This window comes from Nerophis ophidion, linkage group LG07, assembly GCF_033978795.1.
Source record: "Nerophis ophidion isolate RoL-2023_Sa linkage group LG07, RoL_Noph_v1.0, whole genome shotgun sequence".
NCBI lineage: Eukaryota > Metazoa > Chordata > Actinopteri > Syngnathiformes > Syngnathidae > Nerophis > Nerophis ophidion.
The window spans coordinates 54,791,714-54,818,508 of record NC_084617.1 but is presented as its reverse complement, the minus strand read 5'-3'; the positions used below and the strand labels follow the sequence as shown (position 1 = coordinate 54,818,508).

The following is a 26,795-nucleotide window of genomic DNA, read 5'->3' as shown; positions in this document are numbered from 1 at the left end:
GCACCACAGCACTGTTTTTAAAATGCCCACAAAAAGTGGCGCATTTCTGCTGCTTGTTTAAAAACACAGCTAAACACAATAAGTAGGAGCATTATTGCATGGATGGGCCATAAATGATCTAGTGCAGGGGTGTCAAACTCATTTTAGCTCAGGGGCCGCATGGAGGAAAATCTGTGCACACGCGGGTCGGACTATTAAAATCCATCCATTTTCATCCATTTTCTACCGCTTATTCCCTTTTGGGGTCGCGGGGGGCGCTGGCGCTATTAAAATCATGCCATTAAAACTAAAAAATAAAGACAATTTCAGATGGTTTTCTTTGTCTTACTTTGGCCAAAAATAGAACAAACACATTCAGAAAATATTACAATAAAAATAAAGAAACAAATACCGGCTGAGGTAAAGTTTAGATCCATGAACGAAAGAAGAAAGTGAATGAACGTGTATAACTAAATAAGTTTACATATGCATAAAAATGTGTTTTTTCTTTTGTATAATTTTTTTTTAATGAATTAAGTAATGTTTATGACAACCTTTTTTCCAAAACACAATATATAATGTGACATATAACAGGATAATGCATACATTTATCATTTGTTTTAAAAACGGTTAAAAAGAAGTCGGACCCCAAAAATTTACTGCGGGACCCCATTTTTGTGACTTAATTAGGTCATTTTGTAAGATTTTTAGTGCCAACACTGATGGAGTATCGGTGCCTGCAAAACAGCAGAAAGCGTCTGTGGCCTGCGGGCCGGTTGTGATACTAAAAAAAAATATCAGCCATAAGTATTTAATTCGGGCCTTGACTTTGACACCTAACATCTAGTATCTCTGTGATGAAAGCCCCATATAGAACACACAACAATCTCAATTAAATAGGGCAGTCTGCGATACTTTTCAATTGTACACAGTCTTAGTAGATCACACGCTCAATAATTGTACACGTAATTTTATTGTTTGCACATGTTTGGAACATGGTATTTGGATCTTAGTAAATCAGGTCTTAAGTGTACTGTGGACAGAACCCATCATTTGTCTGGTTGTTCAGTAAATTGTAGCGTTACATGTTTTTTCTCTTGCTGTAAAATGACAACTATAATTAATAGCATCCACATATTCATCTTTGGAGTTTATCCAACATCCTGGGGCAGTCACATGATAACACACTTGCACAATTACTAGACTAAGCAGAAGAGAAGACCGCCCTCTGCTCGCAGGCCGACGTGGCAGCGCCTGTAGCTCTGTTGACATTTGAGTTCTCTTCAGGACTAATCCTGTGGCTCTGTTCGCATGGAGTCACATGGAAGGCCGTGGTTCCCATGGCAACCCCTGTTGATAGAGCGATGAGGCTTCGGAGAGGCAAAAGCGAGCAGAGGGAAGGTGGTGGGGGGGCAGAGACTCATCAGCATCACAATCTATGTTTCCATCATCCTGCATCCTTTAAACATATCTCCTCATCTCCTGCATCCTGCCACTATTTAAATCTGCACCAGTCAATTTCTATGCCGCCGCTGCAACCACAGTGGCTCCAGGCAAGGGTTAACTTTATTGACGCCAATGAAAGTGTCAGTTCACACAAAATATGCCTTCATAAGCAAGTCTGCATCAATCTTGATCTCATCTTTTCTTTGCCTCTTTGCACAGTGTCCATATTACGCCAAGACAAAGTGCAAGCCTTTGCAAATGATCATCGTTGCTGACTATCCTCAGATAACATTCATACAGTTAGGTGATGGCATAATCATTTATCTATAACAACAAAACTGTGCATTTTTCCGAGCATAGCTTCTGACAGACAGTTCGGTTTCTCAACCAAAAGCAAAACCATGCAGCGTATTGATAATACCACCCTAAATAATTTAAACTGAAGCCATTCAACACTGGTCACATCATTTATTTTCATGTCATGCGCCATCTATTGCATCTAGATGGATCTGTCTTCTACTGCACAGCTGATCAAAGTAGCCATGATATTAGAAACTAATTGGTCCACTGGGAATTGGATGAGCTCCTCGCCCATTTGTTCAAATGTAGCCTACACAGACCACAACCAAAAAGGGTAGTAACAAGAGACGCTGTGAGATGGCAAGAGGAGCAGGAGGAAGGTGGCTGACAACAAAACGGAGCATGGAAAGTGTTTTTTGTCGGCTGCTTGGTATCCATTAAGGTAAATGGCAGTCGAGGCAAGAGGGACATGTTAGGCTTTTAAAAGATCTAGAGGAACACACTGTACATACTGAGAGCAAATAAACTTGATGACACCATTAACACACAAAACTAAAACCTGCGGCATTAAATGTAAAACACATTAAATTGAAGAGAGGTGCAATCAACCTCAGGAAAACTGTAAACAGACATGTAAAGAGAGCAATTTAAAGATTAGCATAGCCAATACCATAGGTTCATTTCTTATAAGATTGAATAGTGGCAGTGTATTATCTCACACCTTATAGAAATTATTTTATATCAATCTGCAGAAAAAACGTTCAAGCTAGTTAATTTAATTTCCTTTTAGCGCCTTTTTTTCTGTCCCTAATGTGTTCATTGGTGTGAAATAAGTATTAGATTGACTTAAATGTCACAGAGACCACAGAAAAGTCCCATCTGTTCTGACATCTGTTGAGGAATAAGGCAAATTATAACTTTCATTTCTAACCATTTCTTATTGTGAAGTTGGTTACCACAACACCTATAATGTGAGTAGCAAGTGTGCAATTATAGTCTTACACCAACGTCGAGTTGACAGGCTATTAGAGACCAAATACAACCTTAGTTTCTCTGCATTTTCACTTAAATTGATCTCCTACATTGCTAAATAACTACTTAATGATAATTAGGATGGATACCTGAGTCAAAAATGAGTGAACAAATATAAAAAATAGTTAGTAAGAAACAAGACTTCAGGATCGTCACATTACTTGTTTTATGTCGCCACACAACATTAAAGGGAAATTTTAACTTTGATTGTTTAAAATAACATAATCACTTTATCCTCAAATTTAAATCATTGTACATCATGCATTTTTAAAAGAGCGTAAACCTGTTCCCATATTGCTTGTTGTTTATGTTTTTAATTTTTTTTTACCTCTTCCAGCACAGGGTTTACCTGTCAGTTCGTTAGTAAGCCACATAACTCAAAAAGTTACGGGCAAATTTTCAGTAATTTTTCAGGAAATGTCCGTAATTATTCAATTTTGGGGCTGATCCTAATCATATCTACTATGTTACCTTGCAGTTAGGGTAAAAGGATAAACGTCTGTGTGTCTGTTCACCACGTTTATTTAATTTTGCTGCAAAACAAAAGTGTACAGCTGCTGACACTCATGCAAAAAGTGAACCCACTTGCAGCCTGTTTGGAAGCGACAGAGGATCAATCATAGTTTAGTTGTATAGCCTTCATTAACAAGTGCCTAAAAGGGCTTTTTGCCTCTGCCAGCACAGGGTTTGCCAGTCAGTTCGTTAGTTAGCTACATAACTCAAAAAGTTACGGGCAAATTTTCAGTAATTTTTCAGGAAATGTCCGTAATTATTAAATTTTGGGGCTGATCCTAATCATTTCTACTATGTTACCTTGCAGTTATGGTACAAGGATAAACGTCTGTGTGTCTGTTCACTACGTTTAATTAATATCGCTGTAAAACAAAAGTGTACAGCTGCTGACACTAATGCAAAAAGTGAACCCGCTTGCAGCCTGTTTGGAAGCGACAGAGGATCAATCATAGTTTATTTGTGTAGCTTTCATTAACAAATGCCTAAAAGGGCTCACAAACCACAAAAAAAATCCCCTGATCTGAACCCAAATCGAACAAATGCCAGTTTAATTTTTTCTTTTATTAATTACCTCCGCCAAGATGTAATGTATTTGCTGGGGTTTGTCTGTCTGCTTGTTAGTAAAGGCTGGTATAACCCTGAAAAAATTCTAATTCTGAATATATGTTTTTTTCCAGTAACAGAACCCTCGCATAAATATAGAAAAATAACAGGCATTGAAGTCCTCCATTCTCAGAAGCTCCATAAACAATTGTGATTTAACAAAATCAAAAAATAAGCAAAGCAATCACCAAAGCACAAATGGAAAAACTAGCAATGTAGAAAATTAAGATAGAATGATGGTGGTCATGGGACACTTTTTTACAGAAAAATCCCAAACTAAAAAAACAAAAAACTGTGAAAAAAATAATGGATAAGGCATAAACACAGACTTTATAATCTACTGACCGAGCTTGAGGTGAGTGCGTTTTTAACAAAATAGCCGCAATGTTTTTTTTAGCTTTGGGGTACCATTAAATGAAGCCACTGGTATATTCAGTAGATTAGTTGCTTTAAAAAATAAAAAAGTATAATTTAGGAGTCTGATTACCCGCTAGCTTAACAATACTGATCCCTCCTGCTCTGTCTTCTTATTTTCTGGGCAGGCCGCGTCAAATAAATAAATAAACGCATGGGAAACACTGACCTGTTATGCAAACAAACTACCCAATTGTTATAGTGCACCTATATTTGGCCATGCTGCTTTGTGTAATATGGCTAAGTGATCAATAACTGCTTCCATGAAATGACTTCCTTTTGCATCTGTCATCATCACCACACATGTTTAGATATTGTACATTTACTGTATGGTTTTAACAGTGGTTCATTAACTACCATCTATACTTGAATGGCAGCTAAAAATGTCAAAACATTACTATTGATGCTCGTCAGATGGCAACGGCATGACTTGAATTAACTTGAAATATGAACAAAGGTCAACAAGCGTCACAAAATCAATTTTAATCGACCTTAACGTGGAAACTGGAGCCCTTTTCTAACTGACAGAGAGAAGGCGTACACCCTGGACAGTTACCTAGTCAATTGTAGGGCACTTAGTGGGTCCACTGTAGTAAACATATCACCTCGTGCAGCCTAAGCTTCAAATGACTCAGTGTGAACTCCACAAATAAATCATGTTTGGTTTGAACCAAACAGCATGCACATCGGCAGCGTCTCTCCCACACGCACGATAATAATACCGTGCTTCACTGGCACCATTTTCTGAAAACAAAAAACACTTTGAAAGCCTTTTGTTGGACACTAACACACTTGCAAATGTGTTGAATGCAGACTGTACTTTGTTAAAAGTTAAAAGAAATGTTGGACCCTACTAAAGATCTCCAATTCCATCCATCCATCCATTTTCTACCGCTTATTCCCTTTCGGGGTCGCGGGGGGCGCTGGCGCCTATCTCAGCTACAATCGGGCGGAAGGCGGGGTACAATTAAAGGGCAGTATTGTTGCAGATCATTTTGTCTACACTGTGTTTTATACAGTATAACAAATTCTTATCTTTCAAAGAAACTGATCAGCAAAGCTCTTTTAACAATTAATTCTATAGACTTTTTGATGTTAAGATGAATACATACCTTGTCAAATCGTGTATAAGATGTAGCAGACTTTAGATAATATATGACGGACCCAAGAAGATACTGGCCAAATAACGAGACTGAGTGCCAGCAAAAACAACCGTCATCTACACAGAGAAGTGCTATAGATTTGTCAATAGGCAGTACAACAAGCCCTTTTCACATGTGCCACTTTGACATATGGGTGCAGGATAAGCTCAGAAATAATTACTAACATTAATTGCGAGAGAGCTTGGCAGTGTGTATCCTGCCAAAGCAGAAATAAACCAACTGTATTATGGATGTCAAAAAGTTACATCAGGCTATTGATATCTTACAACCAGGGTCATAGATTTTAAAAATTACATAATTGAAATGTTTACTTTTGGAGATTTAGAACGTATCTGTACCTTTTAAATTCATTAATAAGCCTTTTTAACTACATTAGGATGGAGTCGGACGAACACAGTCATTTGTCCTCCTGGGGTCCATCACACTCTGTGCCTGAAATGTGCTCGTTATCACTGTATTGTCCTACATGAATATCATTGACAAGGCACAACTCTACATATTTACCAGATTGTATATTTGTTAACAGCTCCAAATCAAATGAATATTTAAATCAAGCAAAAATATTATACACACCTTTATATAAAAATGTCTGGAGTAATAGTCTTGTTTTCTGTTATTGTGTATTATTTCCCGTCAGACTTCCATTTCCTGTTTTGGAAGCCGCTTAATTTGCACTGCTGGGGCAGACGTGTGAAATTAGTAAACAGCACTATTTAAAGTGAGCTGTAACATTTGCTAATCGCTGGATCATTTCATGTGTTTTCTGCTAAACTATGTGAGTTTTGGACCCCGTTGTTGTTCATATTCTAAATTGTTCTGACTCAGCCTTTTTTTTTTTGCTTTATAGACTCGTGTACATTCCTTTAGCGCAGATTTGGGGCCACATTGTGAGAAAAAAATTTGTCTGGAGCCTGTGTATAAGTAAATAAATACATACATACATACATACATACATACCTACCTACCTACCTACCTACCTACCTATATATATATATATATATATATATATATATATATATATATATATATATATATATATATATATATATATATATATATATATATATATATATATATATATAATCTGCTCTACAGTATGTGTGCTCGGGTTCTTTTTTTCAGAAACACTAATACAAAAACTCACAATCATGTCTGATTTAATACTAAAAATGTTATGACAAACCACCTAAAAAAATGGAAAAGAATTTCACATTTTTTTACTGAATGAGACATCCAGAATGCACAAGAAAATAAAGAATGTGGGATTTACAATATTATCTATGAACCATAAAACACTGACTATTAAGAACAAATGAACAATGCTCCTCTTTCACTTCCCTGACAAACTCTTTGACATATTTCACAATTAAGCAAAATACAACAAAAATGCAACAAACCCAACAAAATATGGATGCAAAATGGTAAAAAAACCCCACCAACAATCTGATATAAAATTACTTTTCTGCAGAATTTTGTTGTAAAAATCTGGTTCAGCGTCCGTCCCTGACACCCGTCACATTTGGGCCGGCCGCACTGTAAACAAACCAAGCCCACTTTGCTCTGCGCCTGGACTGCATCAAGCGCTGCGTTGAGATTACCATAATAACCCGTAAATCACTCAAAAGTGCAGATTCCAACCATTGAAATATTTTCTATAGTTTAAGATCTACAGTAATTTGAATGCAGCACTGCACATCATAATGGTGGCAACAGTTTTTATGTTAAAAGGTCCAAGAAAATTATTTTGAAACGTCCGGCAGGCCGAATTAAAAATCTTAACAGGCCCTATGCGTCCCACTGGCCGTATTTTGCCTATAGGTCTGCTTTTAGCGAGTCTCCACAAGCCACAAGCCATGCTTCTAAGCCAACCTGCCTTCTTGTTCTTGTTTAAATTTTCATTTTTGTGTTGCCACTGAGCTAGTTTTTTCTTACAGTTGCTGCGTTGCATCTACGTGACCTAGAGGCACTTTCAGGTGTGACTTGGTGTTTAAATATTCCATAAGGCAAACTGCTTATGTATGACGCTGCTAAGTATCATGCAGCCGTCATGTCATTGCTTTATAGGGCAACGTCACAAGCTTTTATAGTGCAGTGTGACACAGCGTTGACACGGTTGAAATTCCAGGCAAATGTTGTTTGACTGTTGCATCATTGTTGTCTTTTTGATCAAATCCATATATCGGGCGAGCTGGGTCATCTTGCTCCATCTTGCTGGTCTTTCACGCTTCCGTCAGTGTCAAAACAGAAAGGTTTGGCTTGTCTTGATGAAATGTTCTTACATAAATAATTTAGTTACTGCCGTCCACGTGTTTTTATTGTTGATAGCCTTGATACACAAGGCCAAGCTCTTAATCCAAAATGTTAACACCTCAAACAAATCTTACCCATTAAAATGCCATTAATCTGTTCTAGGTTCCTAAAAAACTCCACAATTTTAACATGCAACATACTTTTAACAGTCCCTCTAGAGGTTTGCGATGATTGCACCAATTCACGTACATTCAACCAACGCTTGCAAATTATGCACAGCCCTGCAACTTTGTCCAATGCCTGTAACTTCCCCGCAAATTTTGGTTTATTGGCGTCACTTTCACCCATCAAATTTGACTCTGAGTGAGGGTACTTTACACCGGTACTTGAAAACGGTACTAAACTGCCTTTGAAAAACACCAGTATTTTTTTTAATCCTCATGCTGCCGTGCAGCGGTGACAGGCAGATCCGAGGAGCATGTTGAGTGTGTCTGCACACACACACACACACACACACACACACACACACACACACACACACACACACACACACACACACACACACACACACACACACACATACACACACACAGAGCACAAGGAGAAACAGTGTCGAGAATAAAAATGGCAAATTAGGGCAATTTTACTGGTTTGCGTGAAGCGCAATAGGAAGGTATTTGGACTTTAATACTATCAATAAAGAGGATGCTTTAAAGACGGAAGTGCCACATTGCAAGTGCTGCTTTAAAACATGCCTCGCCAAAGGTGGCATGACTATAGAATTACAATCTTTACATTAAACTTAGCTATATCATTTATTAACAAGCATTCAGATCGACAGGAAATCGAGTTAAAAAGTTCCTCTCTTATCTGTGTAGTTTCAGCCATAGTACCGTTTTTATTATTTACTAATGAATGTATTTGTCTTAAAGCACAGACCAAGAGTGGCAACCATAAATCATCAAGCATTATGTCAATAAAGCTTTCTACTCTATTCTAATCTAATCCTACATTATGGCAGTCTATATGTAATATGTCACATTGTAAATTGTTCTTTGAGTGCAACAAGAAAAGCACATTTTTTATTTTAACCTTCCAAAATAGTTCTTGAGTGCAATAGGAACCATATGTTTAACATATCTTAAGTTTTTTTGTTGAAATGAAGCCAAAATGTTTAATTTTTTTTGTGGTACGCTAGTATTAAAATGCATTTTGATACCGGTACTGGGACAACCATACTCTGACCAGCACTCAAATGCGCACATAGTCCGTTCAATCAAAACTTATGTTTGTTTCTTGTTTACACAAAATAAAAACAGTAAATTGTAACAATATATCAACTCCTTATTGCTCAAACAGCACAATTGTCATATGCTCGCACAGGTCCGACCTACTTACGTTTTCTATATACAAGCCTCTGTAAATAGTTAGCTATCTTTCAAAAACTATTCTTTTTAAGAGTGTATAAAATCACTCTCTCATTTTAAATATTTTTTCACCATTGCCCAAAAGAGACAAGCAGTAGAAAATAGATGGATGGATGCTTATAAATTTGCCTCTATACCTTTCAAAATACACCCAAATGCGCACGGATGCAGGTAAATAAACAGTAGCCTAATAGGAGTATAGCCCATCGCCTGAAACCCCAGAATGTCATGCGGTTGCAACCCAGCAATCCAGGTATGGCATTAAGAAAGATGATTTGCGATGCTGACCTACCAAAGAGGCGGCATTTACTTTACTGAGATGACCTGTGATGATATTTAGCCCTATGACAGACAATTGTAACAACACGCAGGGATGGTGTGAAATAAAAGAGAATAAACAGAAGGCTTTATTGTCATCTACCGTAAGAGCATGACAAACTCTAAAGACTGCGGACATTCCACATGGTGTCCGCTACGCCCACAGTATGCTGGAGTTTGTGAGCACCTAGTCGTGTTTATTTCTGTAATTACAGTATAATAATAACATTATCAGTTAAAATGAACTAAAACAGTAAAGTAATTTGACAATGAGCTTTGAATATGAGCTTTTAGTTCTACCTTGTTTCTACTTTAAAAGCAGCATTAAGTAAATTTCCAACCATCCATCCTTCATGAAATATTTTCATAACTTTTGGGATGATACATGGACTTACAATTAGTTGAATGACACTTCTGTCATGGCCTGAGGTGGTTTGTATCTCTTTAACTGGCACTAAGCAAATTTGAGTAGGGTGGCAGGAACCCTGCCCCACAAAAAACTACAAATGTGCAGACTGCATTACGGCATACGTCACTTTCCCTTTTTCATTCATTAAAAAGACGGAAATCGATGTTAACGCCTCCATCTGCCCCAATACATTCTCGGTAGCAGCGTCACGTTTGTAGTGCATTCCAAAATCATTTATTTATAGTGTCTGCTATTTAACGTCAGCATAGCCATTAGAGACGTAATATTTGTGCCAATATCACAGTGGACATCATGTCAGTTTGACGCTATATGCGGTAGTCTTCATGGGAATTGTAGTCTCCATTTTGGCACCGCCAAAATCAACTAAAAACCGAAAATTCTTAAGTGGGGCTTTAAGGCTGTGCGACATAGAATGAGTAAAACATCAATACTGTAATTGTTTTTCATTTTCTGTTAAAATCCTGTGCTTTTTGATGTTGAACTTACAAGGAACACTTGAAAATTTATAACAATTTTACAAAATCATAAATTGATTCAAAGTTAAAGGCCTAAGAACAATACATCTTTAACCACAACTTGATGAAAGAGCTGCTGCGAATTTAGGCATTTTAGGCTGCAACAATCTCAAAAAAGGCCAGAAAAATCCTGGAGGGACTGTTTTTAAGAAAGAAACAACTTGAAAACATCTTGAAAACCAATATTACGTTAAAAATATATACTGTACATACACATAATACAATAGAATCAGTGGTGATTGCTGAAAGACTGCAAGGGAAGCTCAGCCTCCCATTTAATGTAAAAAAAAAGCAATCAAAAATTTACTTTTTTGTTCACATTTTTGTTATTACTATTTGTTATTACTGAATAATTTTGTGATCGAATGCATTCAACTTTTGTTTACAATCAGTAAGTTTCCCAACAGCTGACACAACTTAATTCTCATTCGTTGTGTTAGCGTCACAGTGCCTTAAACAGTGTTAAAGGTAAGCGCCCATTGACTTCAATGGGGGAGCATAGAGCGGGTTGTTCCACTGCAGCCAGAATAGACAGCTATTGGACAAATGCTCAACTTTGTCCTGCCCATCGGATGCCGAGCGTCTCTAAAAGGAAAAAAAAAAGTGGGCTTGGCTTTGGTTGGCCTGGATGCTGAGCTTCCGCATGATGACAGAATGATCTGTCTGAGGCTGAATCCCTTTTTGATTGACAGGAAAATTAGCAAAACAGCGGTCTTGAATTAGAACCCACTACAAAAACGTTTTATTAAACTTAATTCCGTTGTTCCGAGTTGATAAGGAGAATTATCCAATCCTTTAGGTGAAGTTTTCTTTGTAAAATCGGTCATCATTATACACTTATCTGTTATTGGAGATTACTTGTGTTTCGAGAGTAGCTGAAAATGAGCTTCCCCTACTTGAAAGACTAGCAGCTGACACTGAATAGAATGAGCAACCAACAAATACAGTAGTTTTATTAAGCAATGTAATAATAATGTACAGCATTTACCTTGGACAGCGGACTTCAACTGTATCTTCTACGAGCTGCTTCTCCTTTAACCACACCATCAGCAGCTAGTCATTATTTTCATGCATAAATGTCCGCCCTTTAGAAATTAATGTTAACACCCTTGGCTGGCTCATAGCTCAAATGTTTTCTCACAACTTAAAGCCAAAAATTAACCAAGAGAAGGATTGCATCTCAAAATATTTGAAAAGTGGACATGCCCAAAACTCTCAATTATTGGTCTGCTATCTTTGACACTCTCAGGCAGGCTCTCGATATGACCATGACACCTAATCCACTGACTGTTCATTTAGTCATTCAGCTGATGGACGGTTTGCCTGCAACCACTCGCCATGTCATTGCATTAACGGCTCTGTTGGCTAGGCGCACAATTCTTTTTAAAAGGAAACTTGCGTCTCCGCCAAGTCATAACAGTTGGATACAAGATGTTTTGCAGTGTCTACGATTGGAGAAGCTTAGGTTTTCACAGAAAGGATCTGTGACATCTTTCCATAAAACTTGGGGGCCTCTCCTAGACCTTAATAGGGACAAGCATGTCATCACCCCAAGCGATGTGAGTGGCACCATTTAGAGTCAATCGTTGGAGTAAGATCCACCCAGCCCCCCATTCCTTGTGTTTATTTACTTATTGTATTTACTTTTATTTTATTATCTTTTACTACATATTTTATATTTTTTTATAATATATTTGTTTTAAATTTATTTTACCTCGGTGTTTCATTTTTAATATGCTGTGTTGGATTGAATCTATGTTTGAATATATTCTTGTGTTTTTATATCTGATAAAGGCACTAGGGGACAATTACCTTGGGAACTGAGTAGGTAGGTACTGAAAGGGTGCTGCAGGTTTGTAATTAATGTTGAGTTTATAATGCTTCATATCTTAAAATGTGTAGATGCCTCAACTTGTTGCCATGAGACACTATACTGCACTGTCTGCAAAATTCAATAAAAATATTTGGAAAATATATATATACATATTTGTAAAGTGAGGCAATCCTTAGCTGAGATACCACGGTAGTTCTAATTTTTTTTAACTCCTGAGATCATACAAATGGGAATTTGGACAAAATGTCCAGGGAACATACACCTCTCAAGTTGCAGAAAACGTTGAATGCATGATGTCGCACGATGCGTCAGTAATTTGAGAGTCCTCAGTAAACCATCAATAACTGTGTGTGTGTGTGTGTGTGTGTGGGTGTGTTTTTTTTTCTTTGCCATTTTGTGATTGACTTGCAACAATTATTCTTAAGGACCAGCCTAACCAGGGGTGCAGGAAAGTTAGAGTAGAGTATTTTGTTGTTTTATTGAGGTTAACTTCTTTTTACACTTGTCTAACAATTATGAACATTTGCAAGTTAGCGGAATTAGATGTGTCATTAACATTAAAGCCAAGTGATTTAATTAAGATGTTTCAAAATCAACCGTGAATAACTTATTTTTGCACTAGTATACAATTAGAGGTTTCATGATTGCGAATAGAAGGACCTCTGCCTTGCAGGCTTAATAAACATGGGTGTGATCAAGCTGTGTGTGATCAAGCTTACTCACCACAAAAGGAAACAATATGGCTGCTGTCTTCATGAACAAATTTCCTGGTGACTGCTTCCTCCATAATCTGCTTCACCTGTCAATGACAAGGCAGATGCTGGATGACTCACTCATTAATATGCCACAGCTGCACACAGTCTCTGAGGTGCTTGTTAAGTGAGCGATAAATACATTTAAACTACATGTGTGCCTTGAAAAAAAAAAAAAATAGAAAGTATGAAAATTGTATACTTTTGGGTAGATCTGTGGTTGAAACGTTCAAGTATATAAAAGTGAGTGGGATGGGTGCAAAGTTGCTTCATGAGTCAACAGCTCTCACTCAAATGGATCTGTCTTTGGTATCGAAGACATATAGGCGTACATTTATTTAGGAGTGCACAATAAATATTGAACAGATAATTATCGGGCGGATATAAGAAATCATTACATTATGCCTATATATCTGATAACAATAAAATATAGCTCTGATAAAAACAATAATTATAATAATAAAGTAAAAAAACTCTCCAATGAGGCAAGGTTATCTGTATTGTGCAGCTCATTGTAAACAAACATGCGGGACTTCACTGTTTCAGAGGAAAATTATTTGCGGGCTATTTGCGGCAAAGGTTTTGCAAACCTTACATGACGAGGGGAAACAAATGTAGCTTTTTTACATTATACGCACTTAAAAAGGCAGTATCGCTATGATAATGTTTTTTTAAAGATTGCCCCAAAGCCATCTGCAGAGAAAGTTCTGCACAAACTAGTTAATTCTACATTTAAAATAATAATAGATATAGAAAAGTTATCCGTTAGTATCGGTCTTGAAAAGCACAAAGTTCAGGAAATCTAAAAAAAAAAAGAATAAATAGTGTCCATGCAAACTCTCTTCTACTTTCAGGAGGAGAAATTGATTATTTTTGATCAAATCCTGATGACATCCTTTCTAGCCAAGTTGAGGGAAAAAAACAAGGTTTGATAAACATGCTCACAAGGCAACGCTCATAATTGGTCGTCATAGGGATGTACTGTCTCCCTGCTGTCCTGACAACAGCTAAGGAACACTAGTTAAGAAGACCTAATAAATCAATCGCCATGGCGACGTGTCCCTGAGCGAGCCCCGTTCCTCAGTCGTGATGTGGAATATGAACCTGGGCACAGAGACGCGTAAGCAGCTGTAATTTCAAAAAAACCCGACCACAATAAACTTATCACACAATGTTCATTTCACTTTATACACTCTAAAATGTTCACTCTGTTCCTCCAGTCCTATCTCTTTTAACAATCTATCTGTATTGATTGTCTTGCAAGCCAGTTCAGCTCAAAATATCCTATCCTGTCAGTTGGCTGTCAAATCAGAAAATATTCATAGTCTACCATGACTTTATTTTACAAATCAAATGGTATTTGTTGACATTTTACTAACTGACTGTGAGGCAGTGCACTCATGCAAGCTATATGTTGAAACACTGGGTGGTCTGTATAAATTATGCATCTATTTATATACGGATAATTGTGACGGCACAGATGCTTTGGGGGCTTTTTACTGGACTGACACCAAAATCCTGTAAATCCAATATTGCTGAATCCATCAGATGCTCATAAATGTAATTAATCAGTAATCATGGTTTGATTATATGATGAAAACTAAACAGTGTTTTTTTTTTTTGTGTGTGTAAAACAAACAATCTGGTATATCAGGTAATACAAAATATAATAAAAAAATCCACAAGTGTATAATCGGTAGACATGACGCATATTTTTTTTCTTTTTTTGCATGAACATCACTGGTATCTAAAGCATCAACAAAAATGCATCAACCATGATTAATTTACCAGGCTGATTATAAGCACTCATTGAATTATGCCAGCTGTATTTTCTCATCCGTCTTACCAATCAAGTCTTCGACATATGCATGCAGCAAAGTGTCCATGCACAGACAGCCTGAAGGTTGCTATGGAGACGACACGTGTTGCACAGTACATAAGTTCCGCCATGACCGTACATCAATAAGTTCCATTCTTCTCTGAGACAAACTCAAATGAAAGCAGTCCTTCAACTAATAACCTCAAGATGGCTCAGTTGTGTCAGAGGTCCTTGCTCCTTTTAGTATCACTGATTATTTATGAAGACAATTTAAAAGGGTGCTTAATCTGTAAGCAAAATGCCATTTTGACTGATCTATTTCTATTTACAATCAAATTCCCAGATAAACCAATGTGTAGATGTGACAGCTGGATGAATGTGTGTTGCAGCAGCATGATGAATGAAGCTCCTCAACTCAGTGCACTCTGAAGGTATTGGTCTTAGTGATGTAAGATCTGCAGGCTACTCTAAATCACTTCTGCAATAGCAGAGCAGAAAAACAAGAAAATCCCTCCATTAACAGCCAGCCTTCATTATTAAATAACCGAGGTGGCTGTTGGATAAAGCCTCTACAACAGTTAATAAAATAGGATTACTGCTGTTGTGTAAGAGATGAACATAATAATAAATAAGTTGTTTAATTGATTGCCTCCCGCAATAATGATACAGTACATCCGGTAAGTATTTGCAAGGCTTCACTTTTTCCACATTTTGTTATGTTACAGCATTGTTACAAAAATGATTCAAATAAATGTTGTTCTCAAAATTCTACACAATACCCCATAATGACAATGTGAAAAGTTTTTATTTTTATTTTGCAAATTAAAAAAATCACATGTGCATAAGTGTTTAAATTGTTGATGTATTTTGACAATGAGCTTTATCTTGGGGCAGTTTTGCTAATTCCTCTTTGCAGCACATCTAAAGTGCCATCAGGTTGGACAGAAAGTGTTGAATTTCATTCAGGATGTTTCTGTACATTGCTGCATTAATCTTTCCCTCTATCCTGACCAGTGCCCCAATTGCTGCCACTGAAAAACAACCCCACAGCACGATGCTGCCACCACTATACTTCACTGTAGGGATGCTATTGGCCTGGTGATGAGCAGTGCCTGGTTTCCTCCAAACATGACGCCTGGTATTCACACCAAAGAGTTCAATCTAATTACTTTTCATTCTCATGGTCTGAGAGTCTTTCAGTTGGATTTTGGCAAACGTTTAACTAAGAAATGGCTTCCGTCTGGCCACGATACCATACGGGCCTGATTGTTGCTTTGCTGTAAAGATGGTTGCCCTTCTGGAAAGTTCTCTTCTCCCCAAATGCTGTAGCTCTGACAGAGTGACCATCTGGCTCTTGGTCACTTCCCTGACTAGATGAAGATGAATGCAGCAATGTACAGAGACATAGTTAATGAAAACCAATGTTTCCCATCCAATCTGATGGAGCTTAAAAGGTGCTGCAAACAGGAATGGGCAACGCTGCCCAAGATAGGCGTGCCAAGCTTGTAGCATCGTATTCAAAAACACTTGAGGCTGTAATTGTTGCCAAAGGTGCATCAATAAAGGTTGTGAATAACTATGTACATGTGATTTTTTGAAACGTATGGAGACAGCCATATCACATGATAAAATAATTCCTCATTCGTGTTTGCATATTGTGGACTACGCGTACCAAGTTATATGGCAATCTGAAACGTTTGAAACATAGCCTATAGGCATACCAGGTAAAATGTCTCCTCTTTAGTTTTGGGCGTACATTAGGCTGCTAAGTTTGCGCTACTTATTTTCACTATTGCTAGTGTTTGTTGCAGTGCATTTTAGTCTTTGTTTTCTGATAGTACTGACAATAACCATATATCAGTCCTACAGCGTAGGACCTGTCGCTTGCCATCTGAAGTTCCTTTGAGTAGCCCAGTCAACCGAGCTGGACTCGGCTGCAAATGTGGCAACCTAAGCAGTAGAAAATGGACGGATGGATATTTGTATCGATACGCTCACCTCTATTTACATCTTATGGTGCGTAGTGGCTTTGCACTGTGAAAGGGACTTTAGCTGCTGGCGAGAATGCTACTGTGTGTTGAGGAAATGTTTGTTAGCTTGTCGCTGTCAGTTAGTAGGACACAGCTAGGATATGTAATCAACATGCATTAACGCAATATGACGGTTGTAAAAAGCTTTAGCGTTGGCCATATTTATTTCAGTTATATATAGCAGTGGTGTGCCGTCAGGGCCAGCAAGGCCTTCTCTGCTGGCCTAACATAACCAGAGATCATGATCATAATTAAAGATAAACATACATCTTTTTATAAAAAATTTTTTTCCTTTGTCATGAAAAAGGGAGGTTTTTGGGTTGGTGCACTAATTGTAATTGTATCTTATGTTTGTTATGTTGATTGAATAAATACATAAAAAAATAAAATAAATAAATGTAATAAAAAATTTATAAAAAAATCGAGCCGGTGTAGCTGATATTTCAACCTCATTTTCCACCAGTTTGTGGAAAGAAGGAAGGAAGATGTTTTATGGTCATTGCACAAGTACGACAAAATCTCATTTTCAGCACAAACCTGTTCAAGAGCAGACATACATTGTACAGGGTGACAGAACAGTAACGCTGATGGGTCGCCACTTACGGCGCCCCATAAAAGGTAGACGCTTGGGTCAGGGGGATGAGTAAAAAAATTTGATGTTAAACTGGGCTCCAATTGGATTTTTTTTCCTCATTATTTTGTTTACTATGACAAAAGCACTGACGCAGAAGTTTATAACATTTAGCCCAAGATACTGCAATCTATTTCAAAATAAGTTTTATTACATCTAAAAATATTTAAGTTGACCGTTAATTTTTCCCACCACAATGTGATTAGGTGGTCAAATGCTTGTTACAACAAACACAATCGCTGACAGTAAAGCGACACCAATAATTATTTTTCTTAAAAGAAAAACAGATTAGGAAACAGGTTTCCCTCCACAGAGCCCTAGGAACCACATCTCAAGATGAAAATAGCTGACAATGCAATCTCTGCAAATCATTCTTGACCTGGCCTTATTTTACAGAATCTATGAGGCTGCTTTCCACTTTCATTTAAAGGTAAAGCATCTATCATCGTCAAATGGACAGTGCATCTTTAATCATACAAAGCATTACTTAAAATGTTGCAACAGCTGCAGCCTGTAATTGAGTTTGATTATAAGTTATGTACAACCTAATGTAGAACCTAATACATGATGAATATCCTCTTCGTCGTTCACCCAGTAAAACCATTTCACATTCATTAACCATTACCAGTTGCACCTAATAGTCTCAGTGTAATAATCTTCATTGGTATCTATTATATGAAAACAATAATGTTTTCCCATTCCTTTTATATCTTATAATCTTTTATTTACTGCATCTGAAGCTTCTCGTCAGTAAGCAAACAGTATTTAAAATGAAGACACAAGGAAATACAGTAAGACTGAAGATGGGTATGTTTAATAATCTTTTTTTCTCTCTCTGCTTTTGGCAATAAACGTGTTTGTGTTTGTGCACAGAAAATAACAAAGGCTGCAGCAGAATCATAAGAATGCACAGTAAGACAGAGTGGTTTTCTATGAAAACTGCGGAAAATAAGGGCAATATCATTCAAACCAATTTTGTGCCAGAAGTTGATTCGAGTGCCTCAGACATGCTGTGCTCTCTGGATAATGGCCCACGTTGATGGTGCATTTGAGTGTACTGATGGCACATAACCGGCTGGATGAGAACAACACATAGCATATGGCGCCACCCACATGTGTACCACTTGCACCGTCACTTTATTAGGTCCACCTGCACAATCTTATTGTTTAAAAGCTGCACCAGAAAATTAAGCATAGTAGTACATTAGTAATGGTAAAACACATTATTCCTCTCTGTACATAGAGAGAAAGGATAAAATTTAATTAATAACGTAACTGTGTTTAAATGCCAATTTAAACTGCTCGTAATGATGAAGTGCAGTTGAAGATCATGTCTGACTACGACCGCATTACAGGGGAACTGTACTTTTTTCCAATTTTGTCTATCATTCACAATCCTCATATAGGACAAGAACACATATTGTAACTCGTGAATAAACGCTAGCAAATTTCAGCTAACAATTTAGCTAATGGGAGTCGCTCTATTCCGCCTGTAAAAACATCCAAAAGGCTACATCAACATTCAATATACACACTGTAAGTATATATGTAAAGTAGTAACAGGAACCTTTATAATAATAAAGTTAGGAAGGGATTCATATGGCCCCCTTCCTGGGTGGTTCTCACATGAGAGGAGGCGGTGAGGGGGGAATTATTCATTTTACAATGCAGTCTGCTAAAAATGATGGAACGTGCCACTCGACATAGCAACTGGCGCTGTGGCATAGCAACACTATTCTGCCATCTAGCAGCTATAGTAAATAGTACATCTCCCCTCCCCCCCATTTGTCACTTTTTATGTGTCAGGTAAACAAATCCCCCTACCTACTGTATGTAATATTTAGGTGTTTTGCTCATTTAAAGCATAAATGTATGTCTGCATAAAGCAAAATATTTTTGAAAGTATTGCATATTGTTCTAATGTGTGACACCTTGAGACAAGAACACTGTATGTTGATTGACAGTCTAAAAGTAACATGTCTTCCTTCCCTCAATATTTTCACAGTGTCATGCATTTATATGCATGAAATATAAAAATCGCACATCAGACCACAATCGGAATTTTGGAGAGAAAAATCGCAATTAGGTTCTTTTATCAAAATCGTGCAGCCCTACTGTCAATCAAAACAGAACATTATTATGTTTGTTAAAGCATATTTGATTGATTATAGTAGACTGGATTGTATTCAAAATTAATATTTTCCCAACATTCAAAATATTTATCTTTAAATGTTCAAAATTTCTCTTTTCACAACATCAGAGATTTAGAGCTTTAGCTGTGGGCCAAATAAAAATAGGTCCTTTATGAGACAATCTCACATGTTAAATAAAAACACATCGATTTGTAACTGCTCGCTATTGTATTTGTAGCTTGCGTGTCTGCAGATTAATCTTTCCATTCCAAGTCTAATATTTTAGCCATGAAAGTCGTGGAGGAAATCAAAAGGTTTTGCCTGATCCTGGCAAATCATTGCTTTTAATCTTTCAGTCATTTTCAAAGACTTTCAAATTTAAAAAATATTTAAAAAAAAAAAAAAAAAACTTTCAATAGATTGTTCACTAGGAGAGGCTTTTATAATATGTGATTTCTTATTGGTCAGAGGGTGGTATTGTTGTTGGCCATAATATATTGCTTTAAACCAGTCCTTCTCAAATAGTTGGGCGGACCCCCCTGGCGGGGCATGGTGCAATGCCAGGGGGGGCACAATTGACCTTGGGGCCTATTCTTTTTTTTTTTGCCGTACCATAATATGATGAAGCATATGTACCTCTTGGCTTCTCTGTGACCACAGTGGGAGACCAGGAAAAACCGATGTGTTGTTTCCTTTAATTTGAATAAACTCACAATGTTATGCAGAGGTATAATTATAACAATTTTATTGACAAATTATACTATTTATTGTCACGGGGGAGAGTAAGGGGCCAATAGTAATATTTTGTTCTTCTTAGCGAGTGCATAATAGAAAATATTTGATGGGCACTGCTGTAAGCTCACGACACAGCAATTTAAAAGATTTGAACGCATCTGATACTGGATACTTTCTATTATGCTTCTGCCTTGGATACGTTTTATGTGTAAGTAATATGTAACTATAATCATGTGATATTTTTATTGACAAACGTTATTTAAACTTTTAAACTTTTTTAAACTCTCCTCTCTGAGCTGCCACCTTAGCGTGGTAGAGGAGTTTGCGTGTCCCAATGATCCTAGGAGCTATGTTGTCCGGGGGCTTTATGCCCCCTGGTGGGGTCTCCCAAGGCAAACTGGTCCTAGGTGAGGGACCAAACAATGAGCAGCTCGAAGACCTCTATGATGAACACAAACAAAGGACTCAGATTTCCCTTGACCAGACGCAGGTCACCAGGGCCCCCCTCTGGGGGTGGGGCACGATGGCGAGTACCTGGTGGCCGGGCCTGTTCCCATGGGGGAACAGCCCGAAGAGGCAACGTGGGTCCCCCCTCCAATGGGCTCACCACCCATAGCAGGGGCCATATAGGTCGGGTGCAATGTGAACTGGGCGGCAGCCGAAGGCAGGGCACTTGGCGGTCCGATCATCGGCTACAGAAGCTAGCTCTTGGGACGTGGAACGTCATCTCATTGGGGAGGAAGGAGCCTGAGCTAGTGTGCAAAGTAGAGAAATTCTGGCTGGATGTAGTCGGACTCACTTTGACGCACAGCAAGGGCTCTGGAACCAATTTTCTTGAGAGGGGCTGGACTCTCTTCCACTCTGGCGTTGCTGGCAATTCTTTTTGCCCCCCGGCTAAAAGCCTGCACGTTGGAGTTCAACCCAGTGGACGAAAGTGTAGCCTACCCCCGCCTTCGGGTGGAGGGACGGGTCCTAACTGTTGTTTGTGCTTACGCACCAAACAACGGTTCAGAGTACCCACCCTTTTTGGGTACACTCGAGGGAGTACTGGAGAATGCTCACTCGGGTGATTCCTTTGTCCTACTGAGAGACTTCAAGGCTCATGTTGGCAACGGCAGTGACACCTGGAGAGGCGTGATTGGGAAGAAAGTCCACCCGGATCTGAACCCGAGTGGTGTTTTGTTATTGGACTTTTGTGCTTGTCACGGATTATCCATAACAAACACCATGTTCAAACATAAGGGTGTCCATATGTGCACTTGGCACCAGGACACCATAGGCCGCAGTTCCATGATCGACTTTGTAGTTGTGTCATCGAATTTACGGCCTCATGTTTTGGACACTCGGGTGAAGAGAGGGGCAGAGCTTTCTACCGATCGGTAGACCTAGGAGTCTGGTGGTGAGTTGGCTGCGATGGTGGGGGAGGATGCCGGACAGACCTGGCAGGCCCAAACGCATTGTGAGGCTCTGCTGGGAACGTTTGGCAGAGTCTCCTGTCAGGAGAGTTTCAATTCCCACCTCCGGAAGAACTTTGAAAATGTCACGAGGGAGGTGCTGGACATTGAATCCGAGTGGACCATGTTCCGCACCTCTATTGTCGAGGCGGCCGATTGGAGCTGTGGCCGCAAGGTAGTTGGTGCCTGTCGGGGAAGTAATCTTAGAACCCGTTGGTGGACACCAGCGGTGAGGGATGCCGTCAAGCTGAAGAAGGAATCCTATCGAGTTCTTTTGGCTCATAGGACTCCGGAGGCAGTGGACAGGTACCGACGGGTCAGGCGGTGTGCAGCTTCAGCGGTCACGGAGGCAAAAACACGGACATGGGAGGAGTTTGGGGAAGCCATTGAAAACGACTTCCGGACGGCTTCGAAGCGATTCTGGACCACCATCCGTAGCCTCAGGAAGGGGAAGCAGTACACTGTCAACACTGTGTATGGTGTGGATGGTGTTCTAATGACCTTGACTGCAGATGTTGTGGATATGTGGAAAGAATACTTCGAAGACCTCCTCAATCCCACCAACACGTCTTCCTATGAGGAAGCAGTGCCTGGGGAATTTGTGGTGGGCTCTCCTATTCCTGGGGCTAAGGTTGCTGAGGTGGTTAAAAGGCTCCTCGGTGGCAAGGCCCCAGGGGTGGATGAGATCTGCCCGGATTTCCTTAAAGCTCTGGATGCTGTGGGGCTGTCTTGGTTGACAAGACTCTGCAGCATCGTGTGGACATCGGGGGCGGTACGTCTGGATTGGCAGACCGGGGTGGTGGTCCCTCTCTTTAAGAAGGGGGACCAGAGGGTGTGTTCCAACTATCGTGGGATCACACTCCTCAGCCTTCCCGGTAAGGTTTATTCAGGTGTACTGAAGAGGAGGCTACGCCGGATAGTCGAACCTCGGATTCAGGAGAAACAGTGTGGTTTTTGTCCTGGTCGTGGAACTGTGGACCAGCTCTATACTCTCGGCAGGGTTCTTGAGGGTGCATGGGAGTTTGCCCAACCAGTCTACATGTGCTTTGTGGACTTGGAGAAGGCATTCGACTGTGTCCCTCGGGAAGTCCTGTGGGGAGTGCTCAGAGAGTATGGGGTATCGGACTGTCTTATTGTGGCGGTCCGCTCCCTGTACGATCAGTGTCAGAGCTTGGTCCGCATTGCCGGCAGTAAGTCGGACACGTTTCCAGTGAGGGTTGGACTCTGCCAAGGCTGCTCTTTGTCACCGATTCTGTTCATAACTTTTATAGACAGAATTTCTAGGCGCAGTCAAGGCGTTGAGGGGTTTCGGTTTGGTGGCCGTGGGATCAGGTCTCTGCTTTTTGCAGATGATGTGGTCCTGATGGCTTCATATGGTCGGGATCTTCAGCTCTCACTGGATCGGTTCGCAGCAGAGTGTGAAGCGACCGGAATGAGAATCAGCACTTCCAAGTCCGAGTCCATGGTTCTCTCCTGGAAAAGGGTGGAGTGCCATCTCCGGGTTGGGGAGGAGACCCTGCCCCAAGTGGAGGAGTTCAAGTACCTAGGAGTCTTGTTCACGAGTGGGAGAAGAGTGGATCGTGAGATCGACAGGCGGATCGGTGCGGCGTCTTCAGTAATGCGGACGCTGAGCCAGAAGGCAAAGCTCTAAATTTACCGGTCGATCTACTTTCCCATCCTCACCTATGTTCATGAGCTTTGGGTCATGACCGAAACGATAAGATCACAGGCACAAGCGGCCGAAATGAGTTTCCTCCGCCGCGTGGCGGGGCTCTCCCTCAGAGATAGGGTGAGAAGCTCTGCCATCCGGGAGGAACTCAAAGTAAAGCCGCTGCTCCTCCACATCGAGAGGAGCCAGATGAGGTGGTTCGGGCATCTGGTCAGGATGCCACACGAACGCCTCCCTAGGGAGATGTTTAGGGCACGTCCAACCGGTAGGAGGCCACGGGAAAGACCCAGGACACGTTGGGAAGACTTTGTCTCCCGGTTGGCCTGGGAACACCTCAGGATCCCCCGGGAGGAGCTGGACGAAGTGGCTGGGGAAAGGGAAGTCTGGGCTTCCTGCTTAGGCTGCTGCCCCCGCGACCCGACCTCGGATAAGCTGAAGAAGATGGATGGATGGATGGGTTTTTAAAACTGCAATATTGTTCAATTAAGGACACTCATTACGTATGTCTAACTTGTGTGCTATTGTTTGCTTAGCTGTTGTGTAGCTGCTAGCTCCTAGTAACCGAGAGCCTACCATGTTTACCTTACCTTAGAAATCGGAGCTTAATTCGGACCTTTCCATGCATGCCGATATCATCCGATACTTGTTTTTTTGTGCTGACATTGGATCGCGATCTGATATCAATATCAAAATGGCTCACCTCTACTAATCTTGTTAACCGGTACCCAGTAGCCCGAAAAGAAAAGTTACTATGGCAAACTATCCTGCTGAAAGGTTAACCAGCTTATAGTACTGCAGATCGTGACTTAATTCTGAAATGTATCCGGGATAAACAGAAATCCAGAATCTTTTATATTACTATATTATATTATTGAACCAATTACCTGGATTTTGGTTAATGCACTCTTACTACTCTACTTTTGGGTCATCCTTGTTGTAGCTAAAGTGTTCCTAAACAACTGACACTGGCTCTGAATATCGGTTTCAATAATTTTTCTATGAATTGCCCAGCACTAACACAGGCCCCTAATCTTGTAAGGGTATAAGTACAGTAGTAGTCACGCCAACCTTTAAGACTGGACATTTAAGAAATATTGCCCAGAAAGATTGCGGTTGATTCAAAACCAAAGAAGGATTTCTAACCAAAAAAAGTTGTGCAACCAACAAATGGAGTCACAACCTAAACTTGAAGAAACACAAACAAAACCTATCGTTGCATGAAAACAATTGTTGGCTTTGTAAACCAGTATTTTGGTTAAAAAAAATGGTTTGTTTGCAAATCTTTCTTTATTTAAATTATATTATTTTTGTAAGCAAATCTTTTTTTTTGCAAATCCATCTTTTATTTTAACGCATATGACGACATACATTCCCACCCACATGAAGCTCAATTTAAGTGAGGTCAAGACAGGAGAAACATGAGAGAAACTCCACTGTCCTGTTATTGTACAACAAAACACAAGAAATTGTTCCAAATTTTTTTTTTGTTGTAACAAAATCTTAGGTGTGCGATAACAACCTTGCGGTGTGTGCTTGCAATCTCCATGGCAACAAGGTGATTGAGTGCATAGGTGTTAAACGAGAAGCTCCTTAGAAGAACAAACAGAGAGCAGCTCTGTTCACAGCTAAAACCACAATAACATTGTCTGCTGCAGTCGTTCAGTCTTCATTGGGCGCCATTAGCTATTTACAATTCATTAAATGTAATTGATGATGAAGTAGTTCTACCTTGAATATTTGCATTTATCTGTGATGTATAATTGGTTGTATCAGCCATACTACTAAGATTTCCAAGTTGCTACTTGCTATAATAACTGTTTTGTCTAAAATAGTAAAATGCTGTACACTGAATACAGTTATCAGACTATACCAAACAAATATATCATGACAAGTCGGAGAAAAATATTTTTTAAAAGCGTCCCGCTCCAATAATGCTAATCACACTCAAATGCCAGCATGACATTGACTTAGTTAGATGACTCATTTCCATACTACTTTCCATACTTACTCCTCTGAAAGAAAAACATGAATTTGGATGCTGTTCTACAATTCCAAATAGCTCTGTGACCAATTTATTGCATCTCTCGGCCTCCTGGAACAGCATTTGTTTCAGCATATTTGAAAGTGTGCTGCACTGCTTTTGATTCACAGGCGCCATAATTACTTTTAATTAGCCTGCTACATATCACTGATGAATTCAATTTCCTTTAAAGAGGACGTTTTACAATTATTGCATTTTAGTGATGCGTCAGAAGTGTAAAGCCAGGATTATTGGATTTAATTGTACATCACTAGAAACTGCTGGCAGCTACAAGGACATATGGCATAGTGATATAGTGTCAAAGCGCTTTAAGTACCTTGAAGGTAGAAAAGCGCAATACATGTATAACCAATTTAGAGTATAGTATATTAAAACAGAGGCGAACGACAAACACACTACTAAAATATGATTTTTCACTTTTGATGTCATGCAAGGCTTTAGTAAATCTAATTAAATTTACGCTCAGTGAGAATTTAATGGATTAACTCCATAAATGTTTATTAGCCTTTAAAATGTGAACTTTAATTTTTTATTTATTTTGGAAATCATTCGCAATCCTTATGTGAGAAAGGTTTTTCTTTTTTTATGCATTCTAACGTGTAAATAAACATCCCCAAAAAGTCAGATAACAATGAGTCGCTCTTTTGCGCCAATAAAGCACTCTAGAAAACCTCCACAAACGTTTTATATACACATTGTAATCTAGTAACAGGCATATTCATCATAGCGTATTCATTTCACAGACGCATACCACATTTGCATTTCCCTTCAACAACAACAACACTACTATTCAGGACACACTTCATGATAGTCATCAACGACTACTTTGAGACAAATGATGATCCAGAACATTATATTTTTGAGCCAAAATATTAAGCATATGGTAGCAGTATTGCTAAGTGGAGAACGAGATATACAGTACAAACTACAAACAAAATGAAATAATCACTTACTGTACAATGTCTGGGCTCACTGGGATAAAGAATGAATTATAACCCACACCAACACCACACACACAAAAATGTTTTTAAATTGAATTTAATTAAAAAAATATATTATAATATATATATTTTATATTTACAACTAAATTAATTGAAAATAAATAAATACATATACAAAATGAAATAAAAAATTTGAAAAAATAATAATAAAAAATAACAATAAATTAAATAATAAATGAATAAAAGCCTTGCACCCTCAGCAAGGTCTCTGCCCGGGAATGGCAGGCCACCAGACCGCAGTCCCCAATGAGGGGAGCGCCGTACTTCCATGCATGTGTATTAGGTCCCCAAAGTGTCTACTGTGTAG

At 39.1% G+C, this 26,795-nt stretch overlaps 1 protein-coding gene across 4 annotated transcripts in view; it reads right to left on the bottom strand.

The window, feature by feature from the left end:
* sgsm1a (small G protein signaling modulator 1a) overlaps positions 1-26,795 on the bottom strand; it is an 81,362-nt gene that overhangs the window by 47,243 nt on the left and 7,324 nt on the right. For all 4 annotated transcript variants that reach the window (XM_061906533.1, XM_061906534.1, XM_061906536.1 and 1 more), the window contains exon 3: positions 12,948-13,023. In XM_061906533.1, the coding sequence (XP_061762517.1) occupies positions 12,948-13,023 (76 nt within the window). The remainder of the gene's footprint in view (positions 1-12,947; positions 13,024-26,795) is intronic.